The sequence below is a fragment of the Piliocolobus tephrosceles genome, chromosome 3 (assembly GCF_002776525.5).
Source record: "Piliocolobus tephrosceles isolate RC106 chromosome 3, ASM277652v3, whole genome shotgun sequence".
Taxonomy (NCBI): Eukaryota; Metazoa; Chordata; class Mammalia; order Primates; family Cercopithecidae; genus Piliocolobus; species Piliocolobus tephrosceles.
The window spans coordinates 118,951,679-118,975,281 of NC_045436.1; the positions used below are offsets into that span (position 1 = coordinate 118,951,679).

General features: G+C 37.2%; 1 protein-coding gene across 7 annotated transcripts in view; it reads left to right on the forward strand.

Annotated features, from left to right (window-relative positions):
- Nucleotides 1–23,244, forward strand: part of JCHAIN (joining chain of multimeric IgA and IgM) — a 31,330-nt gene extending 8,086 nt beyond the window's left edge. For 3 of the 7 annotated variants that reach the window (XM_023190225.1, XM_023190224.1, XM_023190222.1), the window contains exons 2-5: nucleotides 11,906–11,993; nucleotides 16,193–16,316; nucleotides 21,509–21,589; nucleotides 22,249–23,244. In XM_023190225.1, coding sequence (XP_023045993.1) covers nucleotides 11,930–11,993; nucleotides 16,193–16,316; nucleotides 21,509–21,589; nucleotides 22,249–22,459 — 480 coding nt within the window. In that variant the 5' untranslated portion in view covers nucleotides 11,906–11,929 and the 3' untranslated portion in view covers nucleotides 22,460–23,244. Of the gene's footprint in view, nucleotides 1–11,252; nucleotides 11,272–11,337; nucleotides 11,357–11,435; nucleotides 11,563–11,716; nucleotides 11,736–11,905; nucleotides 11,994–16,192; nucleotides 16,317–21,508; nucleotides 21,590–22,248 lie in introns of those variants that run through there. The other 4 variants (XM_023190227.1, XM_023190223.1, XM_023190221.1 and 1 more) reach the window with 4 other exon arrangements.
- The last annotated feature ends 359 nt before the right edge of the window (nucleotides 23,245–23,603 follow it).

Sequence of the window (23,603 nt, forward strand, 5' to 3'; positions counted from 1 at the left end):
GTCCCATTTGCACCCAGGCTATAACTGACTCCAGAGGCCTTGCTCTTTTGTTCAGTAGGAAGAGTGAGTAGAAGTGTTTCTTTAGACACATCTTTATAGTTGCATCTGATATTTTAAAAATAACTGACTGGATATTCCTCACCACAGATTTATGCTTTCTCCTTATTAGGGAAAATGAACTTAGATGATGTGAACACTCTGAATAGAACACTCTGTTAGAACAAGAAAATTATATTTTTCTTACCTACTTTCCCAACTAAATCTTTAGAGTTCCCTTTTGGTGTTCTTTCATATCCTTTTTTTGGGTGCCATCTGATATTGCTCTTTATGAACACCTCTCTGCATCTGGAAAACATTAATATACAAAATTATACACATACGAAGAAAAGTGCCATAAAGTAATATGCCAGCTGAGTAAAATGGTATGCAAGATACAAGATGAATTTATTGGCAAAGAAGAAACAAAGTAAAGGAGTGAACAGAATGGAATGACATTTAGACCTACTTGAATTCGTTTGAAAGATTTTAGGATTTTTGATGAGGATGAGCAGGAAGGAAAGAGAAATAAATTTATGGGAAGGAAAATGATATAATAAAAAAGATTCTGAAACAGGAATTAGCAGATCATATACAGGAGAAGGAAAGCAGACATATTTGACTAGAGCAGAAGCCTCTCCCAGAAATCAGTTAGAAGTTTTCTTAAAGCAGAGAAGGACTAGACCACTGGAATGGATGAATCGAAGGGAGCGTATTCTTTTTGTTTGAGGGGTATCCTGGAAACCTTACTTATTATTGTGTCCCTAGACAGATTACCATGAAATCTAACCAGACTTTTTTCACATGAATTTTTGGAAGTAGGCCCTTTTTAAATTAGGACCTGCCCTGCAGGTGATATGGTGAAGGGAAATAGCTCTGTGTGATGGTCAAACCACTGACATGTAATATTTTAAACAGCAATTCTATGAAAAGCCACTGCAGGTGCAAGTTTATTTAAAAGCCAACCACAACACAGGTGCAATTCTCCTCATAAACATTTAACCACAGAAGACTACCCTAAAAGTCTATATGGAAAGCTGTTTGAAAAAAAGAAGTCAATTTTTTTGTTTGTATTTTTAAATTTTTAGTAAGAATTTGGAATGAAGTTTCTTCCTCATATTTTGAGATTTTTTAAAAAGTTCAGCTTTTGCCTTTTTTTTTTTTTTTTTTTTTTTGAGATGGAGTCTCACTCTGTCACCCAGGCTGGAGTGCAGTGGCATGATCTTGGCTCACTGCAACCTCTGTGTCCCAGGTTCAAGCAATTCTCCTACCTCAGCTCCTGAGTATCTGGGATTACAGGCATGCGCCATCATTCCCAGCTAATTTTTGTATTTTTAGCAGAGATGGGGTTTCACCATGTTGGCCAGGCTGGTTTTGAACTCCTGACCCCAAATGATCCGCTTGCCTTGGCCTCCCAAAGTGTGGGAATTACAGGTGTGAGCCACTGCACCCAGCTGACCGGCTTTTGCCTCCTGATACCTAAATATAAATGTTACATATACTGTACTTGGATAGAGATCAATATTTGAAGAAACTCTGCATATAAGAACAAAAATGTTTAGGGTTAAAAAATGCCAGTTAGTGTTATCAGACATTTAATGAGGTAGGAAGTCACAGAGATTAGGAAGGAGGGTACAAAGGGTATCAAAGTTGAGTAAAAATGCTCCGTTTGGCTTTTAATCATTTAATGCATATATAATATCAGAAAAAAAAAATCATTCAGTGTATATCTCTGCAAAAATAAGCTAAAGTTTGTTTTTTTTTTTTTTTGAGACAGAGTCTTGCTTTGTTGCCCAGACGAGTGCAGCGGTGTGGCCTGGGTCACTGTAGCCTCCTCCTTCTGGGTTCAAGCGATTCTCCTGCCTCAGCTTCCCAAGTAGCTGGGACTACAGATGTACTTCACCACACCTGGCTAATTTTTGTATTTTTAGTAGAGCTGGGGTTTTACTACGTTGGTCAGGCTGGTCTCAAACTTCTGACCTCAGGTGATCCATCAGCCTCAGCCTCCCGAAGTTCTGGAATTACAGGCGTGAGCCGCCTTGTTCAGCCAGCTAAAGCATTTTTGTTAGACAAAATCATTTTTTATTATTTAATTTAAGTTATGGATTTACTTATTTAAGTTATGGATTTCTAAGTCTTTTATTGTATATATTTACAGGTTACAATGTGATGTTTTGATGTATGCATACCTTGTGAAATGATTAAGTCTAATGTTTCAATTCCCCCACCCCCAAAAAATGCCAATTAGAAGAAATTTCTCCATATAGATGTGAAAAAATAGTATTAATGGCTCTTGGTATTTTGAGAGGTAAAATGGACTGGAAGTTAAGAGGCTTAGGCTCTCTACCTTTAGCTTTAGAATGACTAAGATTGATTCTGAAGTTCAAAATAGATTCTAAGCTTATACAATTGAAATGGGGGGAAAGGCTGGGAATGGTGGCTCACGCCTGTAACCCCAGCACTTTGGGAGGCCAAGGCGGGTAGATCACTTGAGGTCAGGAGTTTGAGACGAGCCTGACCAACATGGCGAAACCCCATCTCTACTGAAAAAGACGAAAATTAGCCAGGCGTAGTGGTTTACGCCTGTAGTTCCAGCTACTGAGGAGGCTGAGGCAGGAGAGTGCTTGAACCCAGGAGGCGGAGGTTGCGATGAGCCGAGATCATGTCACTGCACTCCATCTTGGGTGACAGAGCGAGACTCTATCTCAAAAGGAAAAAAGAAATGGGGGGAAAAAGTTAATCTTATAAAGTGCATGGTGTTGTTTATCTACTAGGATTCTTCCCCTCACTCTGCTGCAGCTACAAGTGCCTTCCTTCCTGCTCCTCATCCTGTGTGGGCCAAGCTCTTTCTTATTTTGTGTTTTTTACTTGCTGTTTCCTCTCTTGGAATAATGTTTGCCTGACTCTAGGTCAGGCAGAATGTCCCTTCCAAACACTGCAAATATAGTTGCAATTGCTTCTGTACTCCTTAATATTATTAAACATATTTTAAAACTTTTATTTATAATGATTCTGGATAAGTCATGTCTGCTCTTGTGAATTTGGACAGAGAGTGCCCTACAGGAGTTTTAGGAAGTTCAGAGCAACCCAGCAAAGATCTTGGTAGGAGGACCGATTGTCAGATCAAGGGCTATACCTCAGTTTTGTCATAGTAAAACAACCAGGCTGGGCGCAGTGGCTCTCACCTGTAATCCCAGCACTTTGGGAGGCTGAGGCCGGCGGATCACTTGAGGTCAGGAGTTCAAGATCAGTCTGGCCAACATGGTAAAGCCCCGTCTCTACCGAAAATACAAAAATTAGCCAGGCGTGTTGGCACATGTCTGTAGTCCCAGCTACTTGTGGGGCTGAGGCACAAGAATTGCCTGAACCTGGGGGCTGAGGTCGCAGTGAGCCGAGGTTGTGCCACTGCACTCCAGCCTGGGGGACAGAAAGAGACTCCATCTCATAAAAAACAAAAAACAAACAAAAAAAAAACCTCTTTCTCGTTGTCTTTCGTTAGTAACTTTATGCATGACTTGTGAAATTCTAGGATATTTGGGGACTTTTAGTTTTGTGGTATTAAATTAATAGCAGTTATATATTCATGATAAGTATATATACACACACACACGATAAGTTTTCCACTCTGAATGCTTTGTCTTGCTTCACTTCTCTTGCAGATGATTTTTGCTGTTAGCTTCTCTTGGCAGCAGATCTTTCCTCCAGTGCTAATAGAATCTTCCCTCAGTTTATTTCTCTGGGTTGATTCAAAAGTTACTTTTGTATTGTTCAGTGTCTCAAACATATAGAAGTTAGAGAGATGGTATATACGGAGAAGATTTAAAGGCTGTGCTTTTGATGGCCCTTTAACATATTTTAGAAGCTATGTTTTAGGGAAATAAATATCTCCATTTCCTCCCTGTATTCCTTGCAAGTGTGTCATTTAATTCTGGGTTTCTGGGGTTGTTTTATATACCTGGTTGTAAAAGTAGTCATGGAGTTCCTCTGTAATAGACTTTGTAAATTTGTCAGATATAAAATGCTTATCTCAAGTATACATTTTACAGTATTATTTTAAAATTGTTTCTTTTTGTGCCCTCTGAAATAAATAGATTCTGGAATATATCCGTGAGAGTGCTAAGGAAATGAAAGATGATACTTTTTAGGGAAATCCAGGACTGATGATGCTCTTTCAATTCACTTAACACTTACAATAACACTAAAGATTCTGTCAGATATATTTAGGGTATCACACACACACAAAAGATTTCTTTTTTCTAGCACATTTGGGAACACTGATAAGTTATTTCTAAATCTAAAAGATTTTGGGGTCACTTGGAATTTACAGATTGACATTTATAGGTTTCGTGTAGACTTCATATTTTTCCTCCTAATTTTTAGAGCTGATTAAGCAATATTGTTTATTCGTAAAATTTATTTTTCATATAAAGTTCAAGGACAAATGGGAAATGTGAATTATTACACTAAATGTAGAAATTAATCCATTAAAAGGAAAATCAAGAGATTTCAGCTGCATCTTAGATTTAAGGCCAAGAAGGCTATTAAAAAATATCATTGTCTCTTTTAAGAGTTTAAGTGGCAAAATGCCAGGCTACTATCAAGACTCCTTTTATATTAGGGAAGGCTTTCCAGGGGAGAAATGAGATGATATTAAAATAGAGAACAAAGGAGAGATTGGCCTTTTATGATAAGTATTCACGTACCTTATGGATGAAACCCAGACTTTGAGTCTGTGTGATAGTACAGATGTATGAGTTAACTTGAGATGAACTGCTGTACCCAAAATGTGCTTATTAATGGACTGGTACTGATGGAGATAGGACTTTAGATGTATGCTGCAAAAGTCTGTCCCATTAAACATTTTAGATGTATGCTGCAAAAGCACTATCCCATTAAACATTTTTCTTAATGACTTCAATAAGGATCTCATGGCATGTGTCAAGTTTGCAGATACTGTAAAGCTGAGAGAAATAACTAATGTGCTAGGTTTCTGAATCTGGATTAAAAAAGAGTCTAAGACATTGTAATGTTGGTCTGAGTTTAGCAAGATAAAACTTAGGGACCAATGCTAAATCTCATGCCCAAATCCTAACTTGTTTAAATATCAAATATGGGAAAGTCATTACTTTATAGAAACACTTATTTTTTTTTAAAATGAGATTGTATACTTTAATTGAAGCCAATAGTGTAACATAGCTGCCAAAAAAGAGATATTATCATCTTAAGTGGCATTTATTGAAAAATGTTAAGTTCGGCTATTGTTTGTACTGGCCAGATGACACTTGACTATTGAATATGTATCTAGATACTACTCTTTAAATAGGACATTGACAATATGGAGCCTATCTACAAAAGAGACTAATATTGTTAGAAGACAGAAACTCAGAGGCAGTTTTCAACTCCTTGTAAAAACGTTCTCCATTCATCCTTCATTCAATCAATATACTTGAGGCAATCCTGCGCTTGTTCTTGGAAACAGAAGTAAGCAACAAGACAGTGCCGCTCTTAAGGAGCTTTTATTCTAACGAGGAGGAGACAGTTACAACTAAGTAAACTAAAGAATTTCAAACTAATAAAAACTATGAAGAAAATAAAACAGGGCAATATGATAGTGATTGGTGATTGGTCAGGATGATTATCAGCCAGAAAAGTTCTCTCTGAGGCAATGACATTGGAGTTGAGACTTGGTAGTAAGGGGTCAGCCATGCAAGGCTATGGAAACTGTTGCAGGCAGGGGGACTAAGACAATACGAAGGCCTTGAGCAGAGTAGCTGGAGAGTGTTGAGTGGAAGGGGGAGTTGCAGAAAATCAGGAAGGCTAATGACTCTGAATTTATTCTAAGTGTAATGAGAAGCCACTGGAGGGTTTTAAATCAGATATGATCTAATTTACCTTTTGAAAAGATCATTTTTCATGGTAAGTGGACAACGAATTGTGGCAGGTAAGAAGACTAGAGAAGAGTTTGGAACAGTGAACAGTTTAATGAGTTATAACATGAAACCATATTTTTGTCCAATTATTGCCTCTCAGTTACTGTAATTTAATTTTTCTTTGCCTTTTGGACAATGTTTTGGGAAGATTCTATAATTTAAAAATATTTTTCATTATTAAAAAATCTAGTTTATTTGCTGTGATTGTAAAATTGCTACAAATATTAACCCTCATTTTTTAAAAGTCTAGTTCAGTCTAAAAGCTTGTATCTCAAACTCACTCTTAATTTCAAGTGTGCAATGCTAAACAAGATGGAATTAACAGTGGAGATTTTCCCTGCCATTTGAACCAGCTAGAAAAAAATGACAAAATTTAAGAAACACTGGTTTTCTTTTTATTATTATTATTATACTTTAAGTTCTACGGTACATGTGCACAACATGCAGGTTTGTTACATATGTATACATGTGCCTTGTTGGTGTGCTGCACCCATTAACTCGTCATTTACATTAGGTACATTTCCTAATGCTATCCCTCCCCCTTCCCCCCACCCCATGACAGGCCGTGGTCTGTGATGTTCCCCATCCTGTGTCCAAGTGTTCTCATTGTTCAGTTCCCACCTATGAGTGAGAAAATGCAGAAGAAACACTGGTTTTCAAGACATTAGGCAATGCAGGACAGTGATTTCGGAGAGACTGGAAACAAATTGGGCAGAACTCCTGACCTTGTGTTCTGCCCAATTCGGCCTCCCAAAGTGCTGGGATTATAGGCGTGAGCCACTGCACCCGGCCTGTACTTTCTTAAAACAATTTTTATCTGGCTTCTTTCCCTGAGAATAATTATTTTGAGATTCATCCATATTGTATCTATTAGTAGCTTATTCATTTTTATTATTGGGTAATGGATATGCCACAATTTGTTTATCCAATTTGTTGTTGGACATTTAGACTGCTTCCAGCTTAAGGCTATTACAAATAAAGCTAGCATATCTTCCAAGTGTACTTCCTCCTCACCCATCCTAAGTTGGAAACTGGATATTTTCATTTATACTTTATAAAGCATGATCATGTATCATTTTTGATGTTCCTACACATCCACAACCCAAGGGACCATGTCAAGTTCTCCCAGGAATGCTTTCCCCAAACTTCATTGCAGTTGGTAGCTGCATTTCTGCAACTCCACAAGGAGTTAAGACATAATGATGACAGTGATGATAATAATAAGTAACTAGTACTTATATAACAGTGTGTGCCAAGATCTAACTTCTTCACATGATGTAATAGATGTAATAAATATTAACGCTGACAACAATCCTATGAAGCATATATTGTTATTTTCCCCCTTTTACAGATAGAGGAAATTAAGAGAGATTAAGTGATGTGTTCAAGGTTTGTCCAGTGTTACCTAGCTAGAGAGTGGTGGAATTGGGGGATAAACCCAATCAGTCAGGCTCAGAGCCCTTTCTCTTAACTATTATGCTATATTGCTTCTCAATCTCCCCTTCTTTTAAGGTCCCTGATCTCTTGAGGGATTTTCTTGAAACTCTCCCTCACTTGAATCTGGGGAGAGGAAAGTGCCCCACCTTTACACTCTACTCTCCCAAGGGTGAAGTGAGGTGGGATATGTGTGTGGGAGTCTCTTATTACAAACACTGTGATTTCAACAAGGTAACAGCTGCTGCTATTCCCCTTCTTCCCTCCCTGGTCTTCTAAAGACAAGATGGGAGTGTATGGGAGTGGTGGAGTGGTGGTTGATGGAAGCAGATTGAGTTTTGTTGCCTCTTTTTAGAAAAAAATTCTTATGGGTACATAATAGTTACATATTGAAAACTACTGTTATCTTCCTTAGCCTGGCCTTCAATTCCTGGCCTCAAGTGATCCTCCTGCCTCAGCCTCCTGAGTAGCTGCGACTACAGGCATGCACCACTGTGTTTGGCTTTGTTGCCTCTTAACAAACGTTGGAGAAAGTATTTGGCTTGCTTTAGATTTGTAGTACTTAGTCATTTTTGTTTATGATCTGTGTGCCTTAGTCACCAATGCTGAGTGAAAGGAAAAGTTGCTTTTTAATTATAGAAGCTATTATGGTAGTCTAGGAAAGAGGATGGAGGCTTGGACTAGGTTGGTAGTGAAAATGGAGAGAATCAGATGAATTTGGGACACGATTTGGAGAGAAAGCGGACAGGTCATGCTGGTAAATTGGATGTAGGGGAGAGGAGAAGAAAGGAACCGAAGAAGAGGATTTTGGCTTGAGTAACTAATGGAGGTGCCATTTACTGAGATGGGGGAAAACTTGAGACAGAAAGAGATTGGTATGGGAGTGTGAGGGTGGATTGGTCATCAAGATTACCGTTTTACCTGGTTAAGTTTTAGATACCCATTTAGATAGCTACATAGAGATATAAAATACAAAGTTGGACATAGGCATTTAGAACTCAATGGGCAAGGTCAAAGTTAAAGTAATACATTTGAGAGTCCTCAGTGTGCCCTATGTTTAAAGGCATGGAATAAGTTAAAATTAATTAGGGAGAGGCTAAGAGAATAGAAAAGATGAGAATTAAGCCTTGATGCCCTCAATATTCAGAGGAAAATTTAGCAGGAGACCCAGAAGGAGTCACCAGTGAGACAGGAGGAAAACAGGGAGTAATATTCTCTGTGTTCCATGAGAATAAAGTCTTGTCACAGTTTGCATATCCCAAAATACAATGAGCTGTGTCCACAGGGAGTGAAGCATCCAACTATTTTGGATGATTTTCAAATAAATGCTGAATTTAGTTGTATAGAATATTGAAAAAAAATTTGAGAGTCATGAAGGTGAGACTAAATTACCTTTAAGATCTCTTTCATCCAGCTGAGTCTATCACTGAATATCTTACTACACAAATCTTAAATGTAAGTATAGGAAAATAAGCCTTTTTTTTTTTTTTAGAACACATGGCTAAGTTCTCAATCACTTAACACACATGTAAAGAGTTCTACTATTCACATTTTACATTTTTCTTTAGTGGCAAAAACATAACTAAAACTGGTAAAGAAATGGTTTAAAAATTAAACTGGAACTTGCATTTGTATATAGTAGGTTAATTATAAAAAGAATATGCAACAGCTTACCTATGGCACAGAATTATAAGCAAATACAAACTACAGCTAACTTTTCAGTATGACTATTTATTTAAAAATTACCTTTATTAACCTTTTATTCTTCCATAAATAGTTAATGCTGCTAGTTATTCTGCACCCCCTTACCTCCTGCTCCAGGCCAGCCTTTTTCTCCATTAGTTTGCAAACTTCAATGCACATCAGAATCAACTGGGATACTTTTTGAAAATATATATTCCAAGGCCACATCTCCAGAAATTCTGAGTGTTGCCAGGAAATCCATATTTTAACCAGTACTACAAGTGGTTCTAGTCAGATGATCCCTAGAGCACCCAAGGCAAAACACTAGACCAGATCCTATGTTGCCAGCATAGGTAATTCTCTTCTAATAACAAATGTGTCACACCTTATTTTTATTAACACAATTTATTTTAGATTTATAGTTTACATAATCAAAATATAAAAATGCAAGATTGGCTGGGTGCAGTGGCTCATGCCTGTAATCCCAATACTCTGGGAGGCCGAGGCAGACAAATTACCTGAGGTTGGGAGTTCAAAACCAGCGTGAACAACATGGAGAAACCCTGTCTCTACTAAAGATACAAAATTAGTCGGGCATGGTGGCACATGCCTATAATCCTGGCTACTCGGGAGGCTGAGACAGGAGAATCGCTTGAACCCAGGAGGCAGAGGTTGCAGTGAGCTGAGATCGCACCATTGCACTCCAGCCTAGGCAACAAGAGCGAAACTCTGTCTCAAAAAAAAAAAAAAAAAAAAAAGCAAGGATGGAAGAATGAAAATATCAAATACAGAGCTTTTCTTAGGTTAGTAATTATGAGTTAAACAATCTTTGCTGTTATAAAAAAAGAAACTTTTGGAGGAGCTTTAATTTGTTCCCAAGGATTTGTCCAACTTGCTTTGGGAAGGCAGTCTAGCCTTGAGTTTATTTTTCAAGAATTAAAAAGGTATCTAGCTCACTATTAATTCCCCCCCCTTTTTTTTTTTTGAGTAATTGAATTAGTCACTTATTTAGAAACTTCAGTTGGGGGTGAGGATCTTTTAGGGTGGTTGATAGTTTTGACATCCTGACCACAAACTAAAATAATGTACTTTCAGGTCTGTTTCTTTTTTTAATAAACTCTTCATGTGATGCCAGTATATTTTCCCTAAACTCAAGTAGTTCCTAAGTCCTACTGATAGTAGAAATTAACATAAAGATAAACTTTGACAGTATAGTAATATTGCATGTGATAGTGCCTGGCACTTTGTTCTTACAGACTTTCAATACATACTCTTTGAAGAAGTGCAATCATGTGCTAGCCTTTAATGTCTCTTTCATCCTGTCATTTCGTACTTCTAGCTTTGAAGTCAGCTTGGCTTACTTATGATTCTGAAGTACTCCTAATTACCTCTTAAAATTCTAGGAGTCACTTCAAAAATTAGAGCTGAGAACCAAAAGTAACACAGATTTGATGCTGTTGTGTAACCAGCATATTCTTGGAACCAACCTTGCCTAAGAGAGAGGAAATTCTAGCATGTTGGAGTGGGAGTGCAGGGGGTGCTCCCCAAAAGCTCAGTTAGAAAAAAATGACACTAATTAAGTGAAACAATTTTTACACAAAATACTGCAGGGATTCAGTTTTCTGTTGAGGCATCTCAAATACAAATCATTTTACGGGTTTACAATTCCGAAAGGTGTAACTAGACACAAGGTCTGTCTTAATGTTATCGAATTAAAATATGGCAACTTATTTATCTAGTATCTACCAGCTTCTTCTTTTTTTTGAGATAGAGTCTCCCTCTGTCACCCAGGCTAGAGTGCAGTGATGCCATCTCGGCTTACTGCAGCCTCTGCCTCCCAGACTCAAGCGATTCTCCTGCCCCAGCTTCCTGCATAGCTGGGATTACAGGCGCTCGCCACCATGTGCAGCTCATTTTTGTATTTTTGGTAGAGACAGGGTTTCACCATGTTGGCCAGGCTGGTCTCCAATTCCTGACCTCAAGTGATCCACCTGCCTGGGCCTCCCAGAGTGCAGGGATTACAGGTGTGAGGCACTGTGCCCAGCTGAGTATCTACCAGTTTCTAATTCCAGTTCCATGTTTCAGCTTATAAAATAACTGAAAGTAATCAAAATATATACAAAATATATATTTTGTAAGGAATATACAATGTATATATTTTGTAAGGAATATACAACGCATATATTTTGTAAGGAATATACAACGTATATATTTTGTAAGGAATATACAACATATATGTTTTGTAAGGAATATACAAAATATATATTTGTAAGGTATATACAAAATATATATTTAAATCTGGTAGCTTGGTTAATTAAGGACTAGTATAAAAAATTAACATAAGGTACACTTGGGACCTTAAAGGACTTTCATTTCTCTCCCCTTCCTTCATCTCTCCTCCTTCACTTCACTTCATTTATTATTCTAGGCATGGCAAATGTCAGATATCTGATTTGAAGACTAATATGAATATATCTAGGTAATAAAACCGAAAGTCCCTATTTCAACATTCTTAATGGAATCCTTCTTTGGGAAATTATTATTAGTCTTCTGGTTTAAACATTTATATAGTGTAAATGCAAAAAAATATGATTGCATCAAATTATGGTTTTTTTTTTTTTTTTTGGATGCTTTGCAAGAAAATACTTAAATGTGAGTCATATATTTTTCCAGCTCGGCATTCAAACTGCAGACTTCAGCCACAGTTGTGATTGTTTTTAGTTTGTTAGCTGCCTGGAGTGTTATTTTAGGAAAGCAGAAGCACCATCATTTGCACACTCCTTATAGATCACACACCTTAACCCTGACTTTTTTTGCTCCAGTTTTTCAGAAGAAGTGAAGTCAAGATGAAGAACCATTTGCTTTTCTGGGGAGTCCTGGCCATTTTTGTTAAGGCTGTTCATGTAAAAGGTATGTGATATTTAGAAAATCAAAGGAAAAATATAGGACAGATCTGTTTTTCAGTTTTAAACATTTATGCCTATGCTTTGGTTGGCCAGCAGGCCAGCTACTGTTTCTAACATGCTTTCATCTTTCTATGGTAGTTGACTTTACACAGATAAGAATCTTTTAATTATTTTTTCTCTTAGTTATTTGCCTACTACAAACTAGAGAATAAGAAATTAGCTAACTACAGATAGTCCTACTTATATGAATGTCCACATTGAATCCTAAAAATCTATAATCCTTCCCTTGAGTCTCTTAAATTAATATTCTGGAGAAGTGAAATAATAATTACTGTAAGTACAACATGGAATGCATTGGGATTTTATTCCCCCAAAGAGGCTGGTATTGGTTTTAACAGCTTTCCTGGATCTGAGCCCATAGATTTATTATGACCCTTTAACAATGTTTAATGTTATACAGGTTGCCTATAAATTGATGACTGAACTTTTGTTATTTTGTTTATTGATCTTTCAAACAACTTCAGAAAATGGAATACATTCTGAATTTAGAGGTACAGTATTAAATCATTTTCATTTAGAAGGGCACATTAAAATTTGTCTGGATTGTTCCTATCACTGAGTCTGTGGTTCTTATTGCAAGACAAATAATGACAGAAATGTGATTAGGAATAGGCATTATATATATATTTATACTAATTTAGCATCAAGAATAACTTTTCTAATGATTTAAAATATAAAATATTACTAAAGGATGTACAACATAAGTATATGTACATATCTAAAAATATATATAATGGGGCTATTTCCCTATAAACCCTACAAAGTTGAAAGTTGCAAATATCAAAAGTGTGATATTTTCAACTTTCAACTTACAATGACTTTATAGGGAGGTAGCCCCATTGTAGCTGAGGAGCATACTGAATGCATATCACTTTCACAGCATCATAAAGTAGGAAAATTCTAAGTAGAACCATGGTAAGCTGGGGACCATCTGTATATAAAATGGCTATCACTTACTGAATATGATATTCTAGGTATCATGCTAATTCCTTTACATATAATATTCCATTTAATTCTCTCAGTAACCATGTGAAGATAAATACTATTATTACTTCTGACATACAGTTGAGCCAGTTGAGTCTTACAGAGGTGAAATAACTTACCAAAGTCATACATCAAGCAAGAGAGGAAGTAGAACCCAGGCAATCTGACCCTATAGCCCACACTCCTACTATCCTATTCTGCCTTGTGTAAGGCAATCACTTTTTAGTAAACTCTTTATAGTCATATCTAGCATATGTTGTTAAATCTATTTTCTTATTTGTTTGAACTGAATTACATTTAACACATATTCATTGAACAACTACTATGTGTCAGATGCTCTTGGAATAAAGTAAAGCACAGTCCCTAATATCAGGTTTGTTAGGAAAAATACTGCCTATTGGTGAGATCAAATGTCAGACTCTAAGTCTTGGTGAATTGAAAGTATTTGTAAATTTTCTGACAGCTATGTATTTCTAATAGATGTTAGGCTGCCTAATATTTTTATATATTAACTTCCCAGGTTTCTGGTAAGGAAATAATTATATGCTATAATAGAATATAGACATTTTCTATTTAAGACTCAATAGTTAAGTCACTCCTCAACAATCTGTATTTTTGGTCAGGCATTATGTGCTTATTTGTGTTTCACTGAGAAAAAACGTTTAAGAGTCATGGATACACAAGTAGAAAAGAGGACATCATTTAGGTCATTTTACCTTTTTCAGATGTTAATGAGTTATTTCATTACCTTGAATTGACTCCATAATGTTTCTTTCCAATATTACACAGACTGTGTCAGAAGATTCATTAGGAACTTATGAATAATGGTGTAATAATGCATTATAAAGTGCTTCAAACAATTACAAGTACAATAACAATGGTCTTAAAATGTTTTTGTGGTGGCTTTTATCATTAAGACTGAAATACTGCGTTAGGTTCTCTCTGCTCTGGGAATCGTCTCAGGAACAGACTTCCAGTTAAAATTATAACTATTCTGATCATTTAAACTTTATAACTTGAATTCATGTGCTAAATCTGTGTTTTTTTAGTTGAGGCTTAATGAGAGGAATTGTTAAAGGTCACTTAGCTAAAATTATACGAATACAGCATATTTAACATCATCGTTATTATTATTATTATTATTATTTTTGAGATGGAGTCTCGCTGTCGCCCAGACTGGAGTGCAGTGGTACAATCTCAGCTCGCTGCAACCTCCACCTCTGAGGTTCAAGCGATTCTTCTGCCTCAGCCTCCCTGGTAGCTGGGACTACAGGTGTGCACCACCACGCCTGGCTAATTTTTGTGTTATTAGTAGAGACAGGGTTTTGCCATATTGACAGGCTGGTCTGGAACTCCTGAACTCATTATCCACCCACCTTGGCCTCCCAGAGTGCTGGGATTACAGGCGTGAGCCACTGCACCCGGCCAGCATCATCGTTATTATTAATTAGCACTCTTATTTAATAGCATTACTTATGTAAAACTATTATTGAATTTTTAGAATCTGGTGGTAATTTGCTGGGCACGGTGGCTCAAGCCCATAATCCCAGCACTTTGGGAGGCCGAGGCTGGTGGATCAGCTGAGGTCAGGAGTTCGAGACCAGCCTGACCAACATGGTGAAACTCGGTCTCTACTAAAAATACAAAAATTAGATGGGCATGGTGGCACATGCCTGTAATCCCAGCTACTTGGGAGGTTGAGGCAGGAGAATCGCTTGAACCCGGGAGGTGGAGGTTGCAGTGAGCTGAGATTGCGCCATTGCACTGCAGCCTGGGCAACAAGAGTGAAACTCTGTCTCAAAAATAGAAAATTAAAATAAAAGCTGTTAGTCCAAATCCAGATGATACAAAATTTCCTTTGTTTATTCCTTGCAATACTTATCAAGGTTGGGTGCAGTGGCTCTGTAATCCCAGCACTTTGGGAGGCTCGAGGCAGGTGGATCACTTGAGGTCAGGAGTTTAAGACCAGTCTGGGCAACATGGTGAAACTCCATCTGTGCTAAAAAAACCACAAAGATCTAGCCAGGCGTGATGGTGCACACCTGTAGTCCCAGCTACTTGGGAGGCCGAGGCAGGAAAATCGCTTGAACCCGGGAGGCAGAGGTTGCAGTGAGCTGAGATCATGCCACTGCACTCCAGCCTGGGTGACAGAGTGAGACACTATCTCAAACAAACAAACAAACAACTTATCAGACCTTTTTGTCTAATATTCAGATTAGACAATAAATTTTGATATTCAAAGTTAAGGCTTTAATGGTCATATGTGTATTTATTCATTTATTCATTTTTTTCTGTATACAGGCATATTCAATTGAGCTTATACCTCATAATATTTCTAAATTGCTTTTGCAAATTTATAGCATTTTATGTCATACATACTCTATCTTTTTAAATAATTCTTTTTTTTTTCCTTTTTTTTGAGATGAAGTTTCACTCTGTTGCCCAAGCTGTAGTGCAGTGGCATGATCTTGGCTCACTGCCACCTCCACCTCCTGGGTTCAAGTGATTCTCCTGCCTCAGCCTCTCGAGTAGCTGGGACTACAGGCATTCACCACTATGCCGGCTAATTTTTGTATTTTTAGTAGAGACGGGGTTTCACTATGTTGGCCAGGCTGGTCTTGAACTCCTGACCTTGTGATCTGCCCTCTTCGGCCTCCCAAAGTCCTGGGATTACAGGCATGAGCCACTGCACCCTGCTTAAAATAATTCTTATAAGAAATATAGTCTTTATTATTTTTTATTGAATTATGTACTATGATAATCTGTTATGAAAAGGCAGATAATTGTGGTAGAGAATATTTAAAAGTCATACAAAATAAGGTTATCTTGGAGGAAAACATGCCTGTTCTTAACTATAATACAATTTATACAAAAAACATTTTAAGTACAAATGAGAGATCAGGAAGGATGTGAAAATCAGAATTATTTTATCCCAGATTCCCATACACTGGTTCAAGAAAAAAGTGAAAATTCCTTTTAGAGTACTTTCGGATTTCCTTCACTGTGATGTAAGATTCTGCTTAGAGAACAAATGGATAAAGCTGAGACAAACCAACCATAAAACTATTTTTCTGCAGGCAAGAAAGATAAAATAACTCAATACAAAATATATAAATTGACATTTGTTTTCCTTTCTTTGTAATACGTTTACCTTTCAAGCTCAAGAAGGTGAAAGGATTGTTCTTGTTGACAACAAATGTAAGTGTGCCCGGATTACTTCCAGAATCATCCGTTCTTCCGAAGATCCTAATGAGGACATTGTGGAGAGAAACATCCGAATTATGTATGTGGCATTCCATATTCCTTTTATTCCTGTTCTAAGCAGAGATACTTTCTGACGCTAAGCATTGTTTGAATGTAATACCTACATCTTTACTCCACTTTTTGCTGTGTAGCACTTTACATGAGTAAAGAATTGAATCTTGTGAATGAACTTGAGGCAATTTTATTGAAATTAGAAGTAAGAATGAAAGATTACAGGCAATCTAAAATCAGTGGGCTACATCAAATTATAAACAAAGGCTGTTATCTAGTCATCAACATGCACTGTTATATGAAGTTATTTCTATTTATTTATTTTGTTTGCTTGTTTTTGAGACAGGGTCTCACTCTGTCACCAGGCTAGAGTGCAGTGGCAAGATCACTGCTTACCGCAGCCTCGAACTCCCAGGCTTAAGTGATCCTCCTCAGTAGATGTAACTACAGGCATGCACCACCACACCTGGATAATTTTTTATTTTTCTCTAGAGACAGGGTCTCACTATGTTGCCCAGGCTGTTCTCGAACTTCTGAGCTCAAGCGATCCTCCTGCCTTGGCCTCCCAGAGTGCTAGGATTACAGGCCTGAGCCACCACGCCTGGCCAAATTATTTCAATTTGAATCAGAACTTTCAGTTGCCCTTGATCAGTTCAAACTGAAACTGCAGATAACACTAAAGTTATCTGCATATATAGATAACTGAGTCTTTTACACTGTAATCAGATGTCTGCATCGAGATAAGGCAGACTGATCACATTAACTAATTTGATTCGATCTCACTTTTAGATTGGATTTCAGATATTCATTTCATTTCACACACAGTCCAGAGTTATATGCTATATAGCTCTTTTTCAATAGCAAGAATGCTGATACTATTTGAGAAATTAGATTTCTATTGGATCCAATCAGTTATAAGTTTTCCTTGTAAACCACTCCTACCTTAATAGTTTTTCCCCAATCAAATCTCCTATAGAAAGGAAACAGGCATTCCATTCCTTTCAATCAATTGGAAAAGTATAATGTGTTTAACAATTTTGTTTTAAGTTCTGTCTGGGACACTTAATAGCTGTGTGTTCTTGTATGCAAGTTACTTATCTACTTTGAACTTCAACTTTTTCATCTTTAAATGAGGAAAAAAATCACGCTCAACTCATAGGATTATTGTAAAAATAAATAGAGAATATTCCTTTTAGAGCTTATATATTTCTGGGACATATTAAAAAATATTTACTATTATTTATTCACCTAATCTATGTGCCAATTATTGTCACTATCCTGCTTAAAAGCCTTGTGGGCCGGGCGCGGTGGCTCAAGCCTGTAATCCCAGCACTTTGGGAGGCTGAGACGGGCGGATCACAAGGTCAGGAGATCAAGACCATCCTGGCTAACATGGTGAAACCCCATCTCTACTAAAACAAAAAATACAAAAAAACTAGCCGGGCGAGGTGGCGGGCGCCTGTAGTCCCAGCTACTCGGGAGGCTGAGGCAGGAGAATGGCGTAAACCCAGGAGGCGGAGCTTGCAGTCAGTGAGCCAAGATCCGACCACTGCACTCCAGCCTGGTGACAGAGCAAGACTCCGTCTCACAAAAAAAAAAAAAAAAAAGCCTTGTGATGGTTTCCCCAACGTTGATCTTAGGATATATTACAAATGCCTCGGCCTGACCTACAAAGCTTAGCATAACTCTCAAGATCATCCATTGCCACTTTTCTTTTACTTTATGTTTAAAAATTCAGCACTACTGGGGCTGGGCGTGATGACTCACTCCTGTAATCGTAGCACTTTGGGAGGCCAAGGCGGGCAGATCACCTGAGGTCAGGAGTTTGAGACCAGTCTGGCCAACATGGTAAAACCCCGTCTCTACTGAAAATACAAAAATTAGCTGGACGTAGTGGCAAGTGCCTGTAATCCCAGCTACTCGGAAGGCTGAGGCAGGAGAATTGCTTGAACCCGGGAGGAGGAGTTTGCGGTAAGCTAGGATCGCATCATTGCTGCAGTCCAGCCTGGGGAACAAGAGCAAGACTTCCTCAAAAAATAAAAAATAAAAATAAATAAATAAATAAATAAATAAATAAATAAATAAATAAATAAATAAATAAATTCAGGACTGCTGTAATGTCTCTATTTCCCCACATTCACAGTGCTTTTATACTTGTTAGTTCCTCTGTTTGAAGAACTCTGTCCCACCCTTCTTAGCCTAGTTAACTCCTTCTCAATGTACATGTCTTAGTTCAGCCATCACTTCCTCTAGCAGGTTTTCTTTGACCACTGAGATCCTGCCCACATAGCTTCGTGTTAGGGACAGAACAGCTGGAGTAGTGGGTAATTGGAAAGAATGGCATACATGACATTGGCACTTAAGCCATGTTGAAGAGTGTCTATCTTATGTGAGATTTTTAAAATGGCTCTCCATGATCTTCTAATTCATCTTTTAATTTTGTGAAATGACTCTTTTTATACTATATTGTTTACTGAAATCAGATAATTTAGATACTTCATGACACTTTGCCTGATGTGTTGATCTTCCCTGTTCTGATTTCTGAAAGTATATTACCATTGCTGTGCCATTATGGTATTATTATTATTATTATTATTATTATTATTATTATTATTTTGAGATGGAGTCTCCCTCTGTCACCCAGGCTGGAATGCAGTGCTGCGATCTTGGCTCACTGCAACCTCCGCCTCCTGGGTTCAAGCAATTCGCCTGCCTCAGTCTCCCCGAGTAGCTGGGACTAAAGGCACGTGCCACCATGCCCAGCTAATTTTTTTTTTTTTGTATTTTTAGTAGAGACAAAGTTTCACTATATTGGTCAGGCTAGTCTTAAACTCTTGACTTTAGGTGATCTGCCCACCTTGGCCTCCCAAAGCACAGACATGAGCCACCATACCCGGCTTTTTTGTTTTTTCTTTTTTTTTTGAGACAGAGTCTCACCCTGTTGCCCAGGCTGGAGTATAGTAGCATGATCTTGGCTCACTGCGACATCTGCCTTCCGGGTTCAAGCAATTCTCCTGCCTCAGCCTCCCGAGTAGCTGGGACTACATGTGTGTGCCACATCTCCTGGCTAATTTTTGTATTTTTAGTACAGACAGGATTTCACCATGTTGGCCAGGCTGGGCTTGAACTCCTGACTTCAAGCAATCTACCTGCCTCAGCCTCCCGAAGTGCTGGGATTACAGGCATGAGCCATCATGCCGAGCCTGCCATTAATGGTATTATTCCCAACTCCATTACTTACTAAAATGATGTGACTTTGGGCAAGTTACTTAACTAAGTCTTTTTCTTAAACTTTAAAAAAAGGGATATGTATGTATGTGTGAATATATACACATATACTTTATAGGATTGTGAGGATTAAATACAATAATTCATAAAAGAACAGTGTTTGGCTTATAGTAGCCTCTCAAAAATGTTTATTACCTTGTCTTTCTCATTATTTAAAGCTTTTTCTGATACTAGAATCTTTACAGTCTTATTAAGAATAGATTCATTCATTCATTCAACGAATGTTTATTTAGTAACTGCCAAATATTAAGGGTTGGCAGTGGGGATAAAACAGTTTATTTAAAATACAGTCCATTTCTTAAGAGAATTTATAGTCTAACAGGAAACCTTAAACAATTAAAAAGGCAATTACAATTCTGTATTGTAAGTGCTATGATAGGAATGGGCATGGGTTGTTATAGGAGCACTGAGGAGGGGTACCCAGTCCAATCCTCAGGGAGAGGAGAAGGGTGGCAGTGGGAGGCAGGAAAGGGTGTTTGGAATAAGTGGTGGGATGGATGATGGCTGTTAGCTCAGTAGGAGTTTGCTGGCTAAATGTGTGTGGGGAGTGAGAGAATTAATAGGTGGGGCAGGTCATTCCAGGAAAAGGAAACAGGATTGCTGTGAGGATTATATGAGATCATCACGTAATATGCTTAGCATAGTACCAGGCACACTGTAACCAGTATTATATGTTAGAACTGTTATTGTTAAGATGGGAGATGAGGAAAGCATGGTACGTTTGTGGAAATGCAAGTGATTGTTTACAGCTGGCATGCATTGTGGAGCGTGACATTGTGAGAGATGAAGCTGGGAGTTAGGGGCATATTAGGATGTGCCTTCTATGCTATTGTGAGGATACCCTGTTATCTGTGGAGAGACACTAGAGGTTTTAAGCAGAGAAGGAAATTAAGCTTGTATTTTAGAAAGGACGTTTGGCCATAATGTGACCAGTGCTTTGAAGGGGTCAAGACAAAAGGAAGACATTGTTATAATCTAGGAAAGGATAGTGGTGTCCTGAATTAAGGCAGTAATAATGAGAAGAGAGGCAAGTAGATGGATTTCACACATGAAAATAATTAGAATCAACTGGACTGTGAGATTGAGTACATATGTGACGGGGGAGGATTCAGGTATGATAACCAGGTTTCTGGCTTGGATGGTATTGCTAAATACTGAGTTAGGAAACACAAGTTTTTTGTTGTTCCTTTTGATAGGGAGGGGTGCATATGAGAAGGAATGATGACTTAGATGAAAAAAATTTTAAAGTTAATGAAATCACCTGAACTCGTTGACAATCATTATCTAATTTTTCATAGGACATCACAATGAAAAAGTTCCAGCTTTGCTACTTAATTTTTGTGTGAACTTGGGTGGACCACTAGCCTCTCCTATTTATGACTTCCTCTCCTCTAAAATCTGGATAATAATATCTGTCTGTCCATTTCACAAATATTGAACATATTCCATATACCACATACCTAGCTAGGCACTGGGAATACATAAATGTTTTTACCTCAAGGAACTTACATAGCTCAGGGAAGCAACCACTCTGTAGACAAGCAACTATGATATGGTATTCAATATAATAAATATATATGAGCACTAATGAGACTGCAGAGGAAGAAGTTTGTTGAAGGGTGAGGATAACATCAATATAATTATTACAGAGGTAAAACCTGAGTTGAGTTTTAAAGGAAAAGCAAAAATTTGCCAAGTCAGCAAAGATAGTTGACAGCGGAGTTGCTGTGAGGTTTATTTTGAATGAGACATATTTAAAACATAGCAAGTTACTATAAAAATCTGAGTAATGGTATTACTCTAGAGTGCTTATAGAGTACTAAATACAATGAGAAGTACTGTTCTGATGAAATAGTGGCAGTATACCTATTACCAGAAATAACAGTATCTGTATTTCATTGTTTTAACTTTGTTTTCTTTATTTTCTCTTAGTGTTCCTGTGAACAACAGGGAGAATATCTCTGATCCCACCTCACCGATGAGAACCAAATTTGTGTACCATTTGTCTGACCTGTAAGATATATTTTTTCCATAGTAACATAGATGTGGAAGTTAATAGCTTTTAATTTTAACCTTGTAAGAATGTTTTTCAAAATATGTTGGAGTATAAACATTTACAAATATAATCTGAATACATTAATTCCTATGTTAATTATTAGGTATCATAAATTCATAAAACTTTGTCACAGATAAAATTTAGCTATACATTTTTTCTAAAGAAAAAATTATTGGCATTCATAGAAAGGCCAATTTCTCTTAATAGTTCAATAAGTGGATTTGATCTTATGAACAGGCAGGTGTTTCTTTGGAAATGACAGACTCCAACATCAAATTTTTAAAAAAATTCTCCCTTTCTTGTCACTATAAATAACTTGTTTAAACAGGTATACAGTTGGGAATAAGCCTAGCACAGTAGAAATTGCTGTATGGTATAGATAAAATAATCGTATTATCACATCATTAATCATATTGCTTATTTTCAACTAATATATATTAAAGATTGGAAAATCCCATAAGCTCTTCTGTATTGTAGAGCTTCTTATGTCTGAAAGGAGTCATCCTTTGCTGTCACGTCCGAGCTGCAAGAACTAATTGATTTTGGATTGAAATGTGTAGTCGCATTTTGAGACAGCATTTGAGGGGATTGTCTAATGCATATGTTTGCTTTTCAGCTGTAAAAAATGTGATCCTACAGAAGTGGAGCTGGATAATCAGATAGTTACTGCTACCCAGAGCAATATCTGTGATGAAGACAGTGCTACAGAGACCTGCTACACTTATGACAGAAACAAGTGCTACACAGCTGTGGTCCCACTCACGTATCGTGGTGAGACCAAAATGGTGGAAACAGCCTTAACCCCAGATTCCTGCTATCCTGACTAATTTAAGTCATTGCTGACTGCATAGCTCTTTTTCTTGAGAGGCTCTCCATTTTGATTCAGAAAGTTAGCATATTGATTACCAATGAATTTGAAACCAGGGTTTTTTTTTTTGGATGATGTAAAACCAACTCCCTGCCACCAAAATAATTAAAATAGTCACATTGTTATCTTTATTAGGGAATCACTTCTTAATTGTATGTTCACACTCTAAGTATCAAAATCTGCCAATTATCATGCTCACCTGAAAGAGGTATGCTTCCTTAGGAATACAGTTTCTAGCATTAAACAAATAAACAAGGGGAGAAAATAAAACTCAAGGAGTAAAAATCAGGAGGTGTAATAAAATGTTCCTCACATTTCCCCCCTTCTTTTTTTTTTTTTTTTTTTTGCCTTTGCCTTGGAGAGTCAGAGCTTCCGCATTTTCTTTACTATTCTCTTTTAAAAATGTTTCACTGTGTAGAGGATATACATGTATAAACATAGGTCAAATATATGTCTTCATTAGGAAAATAATAATCGGAAAACATGTTCTAGAACTATTTACAAAAATAATTTAAGGTGAAATCTCTAATATTTATGAAACTAGCTAAATGCATAATTAAAAATATATTTGGACATAACAGACTTGGAAGCAGATGATACAGACTTCCTTTTTTCATAATCAGGTTGGTGTAAGAAATTCCCAATTGAAACCATCCATTTTGTACTGAACCTTATGAAATATATGTATTTCTTGGTACGTATTCTCTAGCACAGTCTGAGCAATTAAATAGATTCATAAGCATATACCTGTGTGAAATAATTTGTTGGACAAATTTTGCTCATGTTAATTTTCTTTATGTAAGTTAACTTGCTACTGATGAACGGTGTGTAAGTGTGATGTAATGATGCATTAATTACAGAACTCATACATGCATATATTTGAGATGGCTTTGCCATTTTATACCCATAATTAAATAAAAGGGCAAAAATCCCTCCTGATAAATACCATGTTTATCATGGTACATAAAACTTCTTTATGGCAGAAAGCCAAGGCCAATTGACATATATATTTAAGGGTACTATGGAAAGTAAATGCTAACTCTGAATTAAAACAGTGGGAGAATGATTAGTAAGAGTTGGTTTCTTGAAAAGGAATTGTTCTG